Source organism: Sinocyclocheilus rhinocerous, unplaced genomic scaffold (assembly GCF_001515625.1).
Source record: "Sinocyclocheilus rhinocerous isolate Xijiao unplaced genomic scaffold, SAMN03320098_v1.1 scaffold1694, whole genome shotgun sequence".
Taxonomy (NCBI): domain Eukaryota; kingdom Metazoa; phylum Chordata; class Actinopteri; order Cypriniformes; family Cyprinidae; genus Sinocyclocheilus; species Sinocyclocheilus rhinocerous.
Genome location: NW_015626863.1, coordinates 985093 through 998652, shown reverse-complemented (window position 1 = coordinate 998652; position 13560 = coordinate 985093). Strand labels below are relative to the sequence as shown.

The window sequence follows — 13560 nt, the reverse complement described above, 5'->3', positions numbered from 1 at the left end:
TATATATATATATATATATATATATATATATATATATACACACACACATTTAATTATACATTAATATTATGTATATTTTATACAATTATATATGACACATTTTTAATTAATAAATCAAATAAATTTATAATATAATTTATAAACTATAATAAATACATTCATAAATATTTATAAATACATATACACGTACACATACAAGTACATAATTGCAAATTCAATTGTTATGATTAAAATATCATAAAATTGAAATTTAATTTATATAATAATAATAATAATATACATTAATGCATATATTTTTATATTAATATAATGAAAATTAATCCATGCTCACAACAGTTATGTAGATAACTAACGTCCTTTTTTTGCTCGGTTGAAATCAGAACTTATTTCACATTGATTATTCATTACACTCTCAAATTTATGTTCACACTATATTGATATTTAATATTGTAAGGATGAATGACGTGTCCTTCACTGACTCACCGACTGATCACTGTCTCCATTATTTACCCTTATAATATAGGATTAATATATGATTTATCAGCAGCTACGGTGAGGTGATCACCTCACTTACATCTGAATAAATTACCATCTCATTCGATCATCTGATTCAAAGTGAGTCAAGCAAATCAGCATATATAGCCTATATACTACTGCCTGGACTGATGACCTCCCTTGAATATTATAGGAACGATCACCATGGCAACAACACAGTGGAGACCTGACAACTGATGCACTGGTGATGTCAAGTTAACTGAAGCATACAGAAAAACACACAAGTACACACGATTAAAACTACTAAAACAACACAAACACTCATTTACTTATTTACAACTTCATTTTGAGGTTTTGGTCAGAATTAAATTACATGCACAAGTACAACTGTTAACCAGAACAAGTACTAAACAATGATAAAATAGAATAAACTAAATAAAAATATAGAATAAAGCAAACGTAAACTGGCCTCGATTATCTTAAACGTCAGTATTATGAAAAAACACCCATAATTTAGACAGTGTTGAAGAAAAAAATATATATTATCAATAATAATAATAATAATAAGATTAATACTAAATCTGCTACATTGAAATAGTCTCCTTATGAAACTTCAGATATGCATTAATGTATCCCTGCATGACTATTGCATAAATTAAGAATAAATGAGCAGTAAAGCATTCAAAGCATCAGTGCGCCACCCAGTGTTGAAAGAAGGAATAGCAGGAAATTCCCACATGATTGTGCACTTTCCAGTTTAGAAACATTCCCGGATAGAAGGATGATAAATACAAATAGCTTGTAAACAAATAGTCCATAAACTATTAGAGTATTTTTGGTAGGATAACCAATATTAAAGACCTACATACGCTCTAAAGTGTGCTAGAGGTATATCAAATATAAATAGAATTACTATGTACAGAAATAGTCTTTTTTGGGGGGATTATGAAAAACTGTGAATGTCCTGACATCCACTTCGAGTCATAAAATGAAAACTTTAATGGTCCAGAGACTGGTGCTGGGTCATTTAGGTCCTAGGTTTGGGGGAGAGGTCAAAGTTGAAGGTTTAGATTGCAATGCAAGTGCAGGGGTGTTTGAGACAAACAGGTAAGATGCCGCGGTTAATCTGGTGAAACTCCACCAACTGCAGCAGATCTGTAAACAGTGTGACACCATCGTCCATAGTGTAGTACTGTTTATCCCCTTGCTCTAACTACAGAGATACAGAGAACAAGAAAGAGAGATCAAGATGAAAATATCTCGTGTATTTCAACTATCCACAACCTGAAGCACAGCGAGACAGAAAGACTTACGGGAATGATGAGGTAGTGTTTGGTCTTCAGTTTATAACACAAGGACAACACAAAGCACTGCGCGTGCAGCTGACTGTCACGAATCAAAAACATCCTGCAGACAGGAGAAACCTGTATAAACAACTTTACAGTGCAAACGTACATGATACACAAAAAAATCTGATCATTCTTACCCATCCACCTGACCCTGCTCCTCCAATAGCCTTTGAGCTTCAGTTCGAGACACGCCCCCATGGAACCACGGCTGAACCCGATGAACCGCTGTAGATACACACATACAGAAAACTTTTAGTAATGACAGATTCTTTCTCGTTGATAACATTTTACATGATGTCAGTGTGGACGCGAGACACTCACCGGACAGATGTGACCCGTGACCGTTGGTGGGTAAACTGTGACGCAACGCTTCTCTCTTCTGAAATACAAAAACACCCCATTAAAGAAACATCCAAGCAGATGAGCAAATTATTTTATCAACTTGGGGTTTTTGGACCCCAATAATTGACAAAGATAAAATAGAAACAGATCTAATAATAATAATAATAATAATATATTAAATATAATATTAAAAACAAATATTTTAAATGTTGCTCTGGCCACCAACTGAAATAAAATAAGTTAAAAATACTAAAATGACAAACTATAAAATGAAATAAAAATAAATGAAAGCTATGTGTATATATATGTGCGGTCAGTCAAAAATTTTTTTTTACTAAATCGCACATTTCTTCTGAAATTAATTGCAATTAATCCCACCTAACAAGTTTTTAAATATATACTTTTATATTGCAATAATTTCACATTCAATCTTCCAACTGATGTAGAAACAACATAAATACAGTATATTTTTTATGTTTAATGGCATCTTTTTTTATGACTGAAGGTGAGTATCACTGATACCAATACTACTACTAATGTCTCAATTAATTTTTTTTTCTAATATTTAACCAGACTATATCCATTCAACATTACAGAATAATTGAGAGCAATCAATTTGAACATTTATTAGACTTAAAAAAACAACAACTTCTAATTTAAGTGAAATTAAAACTATCTTCACATAAACCCATTATAATACATGTCATATTTACCTGTGCTCTTCAGCAAGTAGGAAATATACAGAAATTGAATGAAGTTATCAAACTCTAAATTCTAGATTGAATATAGATGAATTCTTAAAACTTCAAAAGTGACTGATTTCCTCTTTTGTTCTTTAAAGAACAGACATCACAGCAGCTGGTTATGAGGTTATTTTGGCTGCTTTAAGAGCTGCTGCTGCTGAACATGACGCGGATCTGACACGCATCCTATTTTCTTACAACTCTTTACCTTTTCTGACCCACTAATGAGCTGAGGAGTTGAATCGAGTGTGTCAGATGAGGGAGACAGTGCTGCTGCTCCACGACAGTTTTGAAAACCACTGCATTTCAGAGACATGTTCTGAAATCTGACTCATATATAACAAATACTTACATGCACAGTTTAAGTGCAGCTTTAATCGCCTTTTTGGTAACTTCATGACTTAACATCATAACTACAACATTGCATGCTCGTAGTTTCATTTGCGCTTTGAAACATGAAATTATATACAGTGCTCTCCACTGCATTTGCGTGTGCAATTGAAGAGCACATGTTATGAGCACAGTATAATGGCTGACAGGACAGGAAAATATGTTTTTATTGACATGGCCTGACAACATCTCATCTGACCGCAGTTCACCGTTGTTCTACTGAAGCTCCTCATCACCTGTAGCTTTTAATTTTACACACATACATATATACATATATATATATATATATATACATACACACACACATACAAGGATGCATTAAATTGTTCAAAAGTGACAGCAATGACATTTATAAAGTTACAAATGATGCAAATAAATGCATTCATTTTTACTTTCCATTCAAAGAATCTTGAAAAAATGTTATTGTTTCCACAAATATATATTAAGCATTTTAAAATGTATTAAAATAGAAACTGTTGTTGTTGTTGTTATTATTATTTAAATATTGTTCTATTTTAAATCATAGTTTCTCTTGAGCACAAATACACATACACACCCGCCAGTTGTGTCCTTCCTCCTGCTCGGCATTCTGGGCCTCATGTGGGTTCTGAATCACTCGTCCGCCGCTCTTCCCTGAAAAATCCATGGCCACCATCGACTCCTCCCGGTCTGCATACTGACGACAACACATGTGTGAGAAGCTCAGTGAATCATGTGCATTTTCAATCTGTTCCTCACACAAAGCCAACATATGACTTCAGAATATAGTGCACAAGTTGTATGGATTACTTTTTTGGAGTTTGAGAGATGTTTTCTGTACCTTGGAGTCTTGTCGTGATGGTTTGTGAAGTCTGGCACTGGATTGGGAGAGCTGGTAGTTACACTGGAGCTGTTTCCCATGCTAAAACACACACACACACACACACACACACACACTGCAGGTTTCAGATGGAGCTAGTCCAGTGTTTTTTCTTAGTGAGTCTGTGTGTTCATATACCTTAAACAATCTGAAGGCCGTGATCCAGCACGTACGACTCTGCTCACTGTCGGCACACATCAGCTTCAAATCCTGACAGCGAAACCTGTCTTTTGAGGCCTACCGTGCATACACACACATTCATGTTCATTTAGCTGTCTACATGAGAAAATACTATAGACTTCTGATGCTGTTATGTAAAGGCAATTATAATTATTATAGACTAACTCAAACCCTAAAAGAAAACCTACTGCATTTAAAAAATTAACAAATTGCTTTATTTATGAATTGCTTTCATAAATTGTCACTAAAACTGTAACAAAATAAAACTATTAAAAAGTGTTTTTGTTAATGGAAATACAGCTAAAATAAAAATATATATTTAATATAATCTAATATAAAATATTAGATTAAAAACAAATATTAGGAATGTTGCCTTGGAAATTAATTTAAATAAAATAAGTTGAAGATAATCTAATATAAAATATTAGATAAATAATATTAAATTAAAAACAAACTAAATTTTTAATGTTGCTCTTGCAACTAACTGAAAAAATAAGTTAAAATATTAAAATCACTAAAACTAAAATGAAAAGAAATAAAGCTAAATAGAAATATAAAAAATAATAATTAAAGTACATAACTAACTTACTAAAACTTAAATTAAAATGAAAACTGAAAATATAAAAATACAAACTAATTCAAAATATTAATAAATACTATATAATACCAAAAATAACACTGATTCTCTGTTCCTATTGTCTACCTTAATGCAGAAGACATGCTCTCCTGGAGCCCCGTAAAGTTTACGGCCATTGAACACTGTGAACACATTCAGATCTTCCAGATCTCCGACGAACTGCAGGTGCCGAGGTTCCTACAAACATACATATGCATCCAGATTTGATATGTATGTTTATGTGTACACACACACTTTGTGTGCTGTGTGTGTATGAATGTGTTTTTGTTTGTGTGTGGCACCTTTGACTGTCCTTTGTTGGAGCAGTACAGTCCAGAACGTCGTAAAACAAAATAGAGTTTCTTCCAGGACTTTTTTCCGCCCTCTCTCATATGGAGAAAGCCTTGAATCTCTGGACAGGAGCCACTCTTCACCATATTCTACAAGAGAGACGTTTACTGGTTTTATGAAGACAATAAAATTGCCATTTTAATGTTTTAAAAGCTATAGATCGTCATACCTGCACCAGCTCTGATGATGTCATGCCTTTAGTGACATCAGTGCTGTCAGATATCATGTGCTCTGGGAAAAATAACTGCATAACAGGAAAAAAATTAAACAACTACAAAAAATGTCTACATTTGTTAGTTGTAACCACTTCAGTTAAAAGGATTGTGAACATTTCTATACAAATATATATATATATTTTCAGATAAATTAGTAGGTGATAATGATAATAAAGAGGTTTCATACCACAGGTTTTTTGAAGAACTCATACTTAGCGTAGTTTTTGCGGAAGATCAACTTTGTGTCGCTTTCTACAGGCCAGGATGACTGTACCTGCACCACAAGCTCATGGTCTTCCAGACAGCGCTCTGGAGAAAAATTTTTTTTTTTTAAAAACGCAAAGTTTGCAAATTAAACAATTTAAATTAAAAATTACACATTAAATTAAACTTTACATTTTATTAAAGTTTAATTCAATTACAAATTAATGATAAAGAATATCTCTTTGGTTTTGAGACTTTAGTCTTTGCAACTTCAGGGATCTTATCTATGCACAATCAGCTTGTAACACTCCAAAGAGAAAGGAAAACTTGAAATCGCATCATATGACCCCTTTAATTAAATTTAATTGAAATTGAACTCAAATGAAAATTAAAAAATTAAATAAAAAAATGCATTCAATAAAATTTAAAAATAAACAAATAAATGTAACGTTAACTTAAAAATAAAATTATACATTAAATTAAATGTCTCTAAGTTTAGTAAAACAATTATTTAAAAAACGTTGCTAAATACTTTGAACTGTCATTCATAAGCCATCGAAACCAAAGGTTCGTCCAATCCAGCACCTGTCAAAAGCACAACTAAAGCTACTGTAAAAGCCTGTATAACACGTTGGTTGTGTTCATTTCAATGCTATTTTCCACAACACCCCTGGGTCTGATTTCTTTCAGCAAAGAATCACTCATTATAAAAGCACAATAAGACATGACAGCTTTTGTCTTAACATTATTTCTACACAAACAAGGTGGCATTTGAGATGGCATTTAGTGGATTTTGTCCAAACGATGAGGCATGAATGTGTGCTTACATTATCGATTTGTCAAAAGCTAAAACACTAGACAGTGATTTGTTTTGCAGTGCAAAATCAAGTGCATGCAAACAACAAAGTGAATGCAAAGCAGCAACCCACTGTTTTCCAATACAAACCTTATTACTATCAGACTACCTTTGTAGGTGAACTATGCAATTTTACATTGTATTATGAAAGTATTTGTATTGATAAGTTACATTATGGAAGATGGAACTCACAGGAGAGTATTAGAAGTGTATCAGCAATTGCATTATGATGTTTTAGTGCAATAACACCATCCTCAAGTCTTACCCAGGCCTAAAGCAGAATGATGTTCAATGAGAGCCCAGCTTTCCTCATCCGTACAGTGTGCGTTCTGCGCTAGCATACGACAAACATCATGCGCCGTCGTCCCAGACGTCACCAAAACCGACCGACTGTGTGTGGCGTCCCCAAAAACCCGAAGCACCTACGGAAACACGCAAGAATCTGATCGTAAACCATTCAGGAACTAAGATGCATGCAAATGCATGAGACGTTTCATGCTTGTTTTGTTTGTTTGAGGTCATGAACTTTTTTGAGTGCCAAAGAATGTGCTTGTGTTGTGTATTTTTATTGACAAGTCTATGAACTGAATGCCCTGTGATGTGTTTGTGTACATGCACACTCGTTTTTCCCCTGAGGATGGCCTGTCATGGCGTCTGTCACCTTTTATAACTACTGAGAATTCATAGCACCACAGGCAACTGTCTGTCATTTGTGTCACAGATTAAACCGTGCACGCTTACGTGTGTGCTGCTGTTGGAGGGAGGATCCCTCCCGCTGAAGGATCCGGTCAGCACTGGGGAGTGTGTGGGACTGCAGAGCTCTGGAAACGGATTGGGAATCAAAGGTGCAGATGAAGCTCGAAACTCCCTTTTAGTTGGAATGCTAAAATCACAAGACCAGGAAGAATAATAAGTGAAAAGCATCAAGAACATGTCAACACATTTTGTTTCCATAAACTGAAATATTTCCGACTGAAACAAGATATTTAACAGGAATAAACAAAATAAAGGCAGGACTTGATGAACATTTACTAAACAACTGGCATATTTTATAACATGCATTAATAAATAAATTCTATCAATAAGACCAGCAATGTTTACTCATAAAGTCAAAAAGTGGACCTGTTGCAAAAAAATAATAAAAAAGTAATTTAGACCAAATGCAATAAAATTATGCATTTAAAATATAAATAACATATTTAAATATAAATAACATTAAACATCTTTAATCTCAACTTTCAACAGTTTTTACACTTTTGATATAAAATAAGATAAAATAAAATATAATAAAATAAAATGATAAAAATGTATAATGAATTAAATAAAACTATGTATTTAAAATATAAATAGCATCTTTAAATATGGAACCTGGAACTGTTTGAAGCCGTTTATACACTATTACTATAGTTTAAAATGAAATAAAATGTATATTGAATGAAATAAAATGATGCATGTAAAATATAAAGAACACAAATATAATTACATCTTTAAACTCAACTTGGAACTGTCTGAAGCGGTTTATACAGTTTAAAATGAAATAAAATTCGATTCAGTTAAGTAATTTAAATTAAATTAAATACAATTATGCATGTAACATAAATAAACAGAATTACATCTTTAAACTCAACTTTGAACTGTTAAAAGCTGTTTATACAGTACTGCTATAGTTTAAAATAAAATAAATGTAAATTAAATGAAAAATTAGTTAATATCAAGATAAATTATAAAAATCGATATATATAAAATTTAATTTTTTATGAAATTTAAATAAAACAGAATTACAGCATTGTTGTTTTTTTTTGTTGTTGTTGTTTTTTGTGTGCATTGCAGGTCAGTTTGTATTTTAAGCAAAGTTTCAGCCACAGTCAAATAATACAATAAGCACAAAGTGCCACGAGTTACCTGTGGGTCAGAGGTATCGATCGAGGTGTTGACATCTGAAGGATTTGGGAAGATGGAGAACATTTCACAGAAACAGAATCTCTTCTGGACACGGTCTCAATCGTCAACCTCCTAAACACTTCCAGCTCTGACCTGCAGCCTTTCACCTCCATCACTGCTGAGAGACACGAGACGAACGCTCCGTTTGAAAAAGTCAGACGCAAAAAATTATTTGACCACTTCAAGGTGTGACTCATATACCGAAATATTTGCTACTCTACACCAACCATGTGTCAAAATATGTTTATAAGTACAAAGTTTCCCTTCCCAAAAATAGATTTTACGCAACACGCCAGAACCTGATTTTCAGCCAAGAACAAAAAGAAAACAATGATGTGTGCCAAATCAGTGTAAGCGAGGCTTTCAGTCACACCTTTTGTTATTAATCTTTTATTTGCTGTTGCTAAAGGAAACAGAGCTGTTGACTAGACACTCATATGTTGACTGTGTCTGATTGTGCAAACAGAGAACTTGTGAATCGTTCACCTCTTAAACCAGCAAATACACAGTGAATAATAAACGAATGCATGTCAGCACTTCTCAGCAAGTCTGTTTGCTGTTCTCTGGTATAAAAGCAATCAGCCAATAACACTTTCTAATATTTATGAAACTAGACAAATAACACACAGTTCTTTTCTTTTCTGTACCTAACACACTTAAACACTATCTTGCACCTGTCAAATTAAAAGGGTGATGTCACGCTCTGCAAATAAAGCTCCATTGTCCCTGTACAAGGCTGCGGGTTCTACTTACATCAAATAACAAAGAGGGTAAACCACACAGACCACATTTTCATGCTCAAAGAGAAAATGCATTCGTGGGTTTCATCATTAAATGAGCAGTTCAGAGAGGCTGCAGGTTCAACATCAGCACAACTCCAAACCAAACGTGATGACAGTCAAAGTGGCGTGCAAACAGGTTGGAGAAATGAAAGTGCAAGCAGTTGTGCACCTGTTGCTCCGTCCTCTGCATGATAAGCTTGTGTTTGTTCTGCTTTGATGTTGTTTCATCACTTAAAGCAATGTTAAAATTGTAGTGTACAATAGTGTAATATAGCATTGCTCAGCAAATGACGAGAACAACTGCATTGTATCAATAAAAAGTACATGCAAAATTAAATCATATTTTGAATACTTCATAAAGCAGTTCGTGAGACAAACAAGTCTCTTTATTTTTTATTTTTTTCCTTGGGTTACTTTTAACTTGTGTCATGTTGGATATTATTCAGCATTAAGTCACTAATATTAAATAAAAATAAAAAATAAAAGATCTATTAGCACATATAATTATGTAAGTTAACACATCCACACATTTTCTTTTGTTTGTTTCTTTTGTAATGACATTGATCACGTTTCATAATTTTAACCCATTTTATGCTTTATTTTTTATAAGTCTGACCAGGCAGATTTAGGAATCACTGTTCTAGATGTACAGATGATGCTCATAAACAGACATTTATGCCACTTTTACTAACTAAAAAGTACCGTGGTATTACCATGCACGCTGGGGTACCTTGTAAACACCATTAAAGGGTGAACGCCGTAATTTGGACGACAGTTTCACATTGAAATTATTGTTTTTGACCTGAATTAACCCTATTATTCAGTGCTGTGCTGTATATCAAAGTACCGTTTTACCACAGTAATTTTTGGAAAGCGTATTATAAAACAAAAAAACATATTCATCACTAACCTTCGAACATCAGGACACGTTGTAAAACAGCTCAGAGGCTCTTGAGAATAGGTTAACAGTTTAGTTTCTGTTCTAGTAATATGTTGACAAATGCAGATTTTGATGTAAGTCATACAGTTAAAGCAGTGTAAATAACTCACCTGCATGTAAACCGTCCACTTGTTGTTGCCTGGTATCGGTATATGGTGACACAAGCTGAAGTTAAAGTGTTTGTGGAGTGTTTCATCAAGTCCAGCCGGCATGAGTAACATCCTCTTTACTCCAGTCGAGTTTCGTCTGAAAACACCTGACGCGTGGGCGGAGCTCGTGAACGCACAGGTGCAGGAAGGGCGGGGAAGTTCACGCCTACACTCAACAGACAGGCAGGTGATGAGCTCATGCTGGGTTTTCTACAACAGCCCGTGTGCTTTTACTTTACGTAACAGGCTGCTTATAGGCCAAGCATTTGAACTTCAACTGATTATGTCATCACTTTTTAAAGTTGAGTAAATGTTGACAAAAGATTTACTCATGCCTCATGTCGTCCCAAAGCTGTTTTGGACTCCGTTGACTTTTGTATGGACGAAAACAAATATTCTTTAAAATATATTATGTGTTCGACAGAAGTCAGTCAGTCAAACAGGTTTGGAACGACATGAGGCTGATTAAATGATGACAATTATCTTTTTGTTTTGTTTTGGTGAAATATATAAAGGAGGTAAAATTAGCACTAATATTTCAGGATGCCTGTTGTCAACTGAAATTAGAACAAAACATCTATAACATGGAGCCATAAAATGTGGCCTCACAAAGAAATGGTCCAATGACACACCTTGCCCCACATTAGCGGTAAATGTGTCAGGTCATTGCACGGAAGTTCAATCTTTGAGCAATATCAAGTCAAATTGCCTGCTTATTATTTTGACAAACTAACAAGGATTCCATATTCATAATATGGGAATGTAGCAAAACTAAGCTATTTTTAAGATTTTAATTTCCTGCATTTGAAGGCAAAGATTACCTGCACTAATATTAATCCAGCCTCTGTTAGTTTACCTGAAGCTTCTGACACGGGGGGGGGGGGAAAGTCCTTGATAATCTGTAGTCAACTATATTTTTTATAACTGAATACATTAGTTTTGACATCAAATTTACCTGCTAGGAAGAAAATTTACTTTGAATTAAAAAATAGTATTATTACAGAAAAAAGTTTTGTCATAAATTCTTACCTCTTTCTCATATGCATCTCTCAACCACAGGTTTACCAGGGGTAGCACATCTGTCTATCTGTTATACTTTTCCTTTATAAACATTTACTATGGTAATCATATTTCCCAGCAAAATACCATAGTTAATATAGCTAATTGTGGATAATAACGAGGTAGCACAGCTTTAATAATTGCATTAACACATGTAGGTTTAAGTATTTTGGAGAAAACCATGGCACATTTTTCCTCAATAATTATTTTCAACATTGATAATAATATAAATGTTTCTTGAGCATCAAATCAGCATACTAGAATGATTTCTGAAGGATCATGTGACACTGAAGACTGGAGGAATGATGCTGAAAATTCAGCTTTGCATCACAGAAATAATTTACATTTTACAATATGTTAAAATAGAAATCAGTTCTTTAAATTGTAATATTTTACAAATATTAACATTTTTACTGTATTATTAATTAAATAAATGCATCTTTGGTGAGCATAAGAGACTTTCAAAAACATTGGAAAAGTTACCAACCCAAACGTTGTAACAATCAATTTAATAAAATTTTACTTGCTGAATAAATTATTATTATTATATATATATATATATATATACACACTAATCAAACTAAACATATATCATCTACATAAATTACACTTAATACACTTAAATGTTAAAGGAACAATGAAATGTTTAGCCAAACTTTAGGTTTGTTTGTAGTTAACTTATAAAACACATTGGTGGGCACTCTTTAGGGTTTCATAAAACCTCTGATCTACAATACACAACTCAAGCAACCATTATATTTTGATCAAATCTAAAATAATCTTTGGGAAAATATTACTTTAAGAACACTGCATTAATCTCAATTCTCAACTGGAAACTTTCCATTTTTACACCCCACAAGATTCTCCAGGACACACAAAATAAACAAAGAAACTTGTAATATATGATGTTTTTAATTCAAATCAAATCCAACAATTTGGTGGTGGGGGAATGTTCAGCAGTCTGTGATTGTGCTTGGGGTCTGTGTGGCGGCTGGAAACAGGTAGTGTACAGCAAGAAACCAGAGATCTGCCCACGACTCCACTACCCACATTTGGACACATTCACTAATTAAAACATGGAGTACAGCAAGAAACCAGAGATCTGCCCACGACTCCACTACCCACATTCGGACACATTCACTAATTAAAACATGGAGCTGAAGAGCCGAAAATAAAACAGCCTGATTTTCAAATGACTGAAAAGAACAATCAAGGATGGCGGTGGTGGGGGAAATCTGAGCGAATCGATCCTGACCTGATACAGGTTACACCACAGTTTTTCCTAAAGGTACAGGGCAGGTTTTTAATCTCAATTTAAAACGCTATATCCAAAGTGTACGGGTTGTATATTCAGCAGGCCAGTAATAATGGAATACTAGGTTATTGCAGGTGCATTTATGACAACCTTGGTTCTTTCTTCGCCATGTGAAAACCATGCGTGGTGCAGTATGGAGCAAAAACAACGAGTCATATTACAGTTTGTGAGGTGGAACGATAAGAGGAGATGTGTGTGTGTATAAAAGGCACGCCAGGGTCATTCCCAAACCAAGCAAACAGACAGAGAAGCCTTCATACACACATGAACACACAGAAACGATACATTCTTGCTAACGTGCATAATAAAGATAAACTATGCACACACGCAAACACAGTCTGAATCACCAATGCCCAAACCTAAACGAAAGAGGGGAACATGGGGTACTGAGTACAGTCAAAGTCTGGGTCAGTACTTTAGCTGTGTGTGTGTCTCGCTCGCTCTCAAACACACGCACAAATCACGCACACCTACCCATTCGTACAACAACACACACACACAGATTTGGAGGCTGTAGACGAGCTCATTTCTGATTTTTCAGCTGATTGGAGAGCCAGTCCAGCCCCTCGTAGAGCCCGTCTCCGCTGGTGGCGCAGGTGGCCTGGATGTACCAGTTACGATGACGAAGGGCGTGAAGGCCCAGTTTATCTGTGATCTCAGCTGCGTTCATGGCATTGGGAAGGTCCTGTGATGGACAAGAGACAAATCCAATCGCAGAGATTCAGAGACAACCAGACAACATGCATGTCAGGAGACATTTTCAAGTGAAACAGG

The 13560-nt window shown here is 34.4% G+C and overlaps 2 protein-coding genes and 1 long non-coding RNA gene across 4 annotated transcripts in view; 1 reads left to right on the top strand and 2 right to left on the bottom strand.

The window, feature by feature from the left end:
- The window catches only part of LOC107717745 (uncharacterized), a 1704-nt gene extending 922 nt beyond the window's left edge, over nt 1–782 (top strand). Inside the window, exons 2-3 of the long non-coding RNA XR_001637340.1 lie at nt 524–615; nt 689–782. This is a non-coding gene — a long non-coding RNA (uncharacterized LOC107717745). The remainder of the gene's footprint in view (nt 1–523; nt 616–688) is intronic.
- A 76-nt stretch (nt 783–858) lies between these two features.
- Nucleotides 859–10532, bottom strand: LOC107717473 (growth factor receptor-bound protein 7-like). Of its 2 annotated transcripts, none has more exons than XM_016524246.1 (15): nt 10374–10532; nt 8503–8659; nt 7342–7483; nt 6866–7022; nt 5728–5849; nt 5495–5569; nt 5277–5414; nt 5062–5172; nt 4317–4415; nt 4140–4220; nt 3876–3995; nt 2166–2223; nt 1982–2069; nt 1809–1902; nt 859–1708 (listed from the first exon to the last, which is right to left on the bottom strand). In XM_016524246.1, the coding sequence occupies exons 2-15, from the start codon at nt 8652–8654 to the stop codon at nt 1562–1564; spliced, it is 1584 nt and encodes a 527-aa protein (XP_016379732.1). In that variant the 5' UTR covers nt 8655–8659; nt 10374–10532; the 3' UTR covers nt 859–1561. The 2 variants fall into 2 exon arrangements, with proteins under 2 accessions (XP_016379732.1, XP_016379725.1); XM_016524239.1 differs by having other exon boundaries at nt 8503–8656.
- Nucleotides 10533–12571: 2039 nt separating this feature from the next.
- The window catches only part of LOC107717681 (ADP-ribosylation factor 1-like), a 2711-nt gene continuing 1722 nt past the window's right edge, over nt 12572–13560 (bottom strand). The window contains exon 4 of the mRNA XM_016524519.1: nt 12572–13471. Coding sequence (XP_016380005.1) covers nt 13310–13471 — 162 coding nt within the window. The 3' untranslated portion in view covers nt 12572–13309. The remainder of the gene's footprint in view (nt 13472–13560) is intronic.

What these genes read in the sequence shown, in the direction of transcription:
- LOC107717473 (XM_016524246.1), bottom strand. Translation starts at nt 8,654, where the DNA reads ATGGAGGTGAAAGGCTGCAGGTCAGAGCTGGAAGTGTTTAGGAGGTTG. An exon ending in CATCACGACAAGACTCCAAG is followed by an intron (nt 3,996 to 4,139) that starts GTACAGAAAACA and finishes TGTTGTCGTCAG; the next exon opens with TATGCAGACCGGGAGGAGTC. An exon ending in TCACGGGTCACATCTGTCCG is followed by an intron (nt 2,070 to 2,165) that starts GTGAGTGTCTCG and finishes GTGTATCTACAG; the next exon opens with CGGTTCATCGGGTTCAGCCG.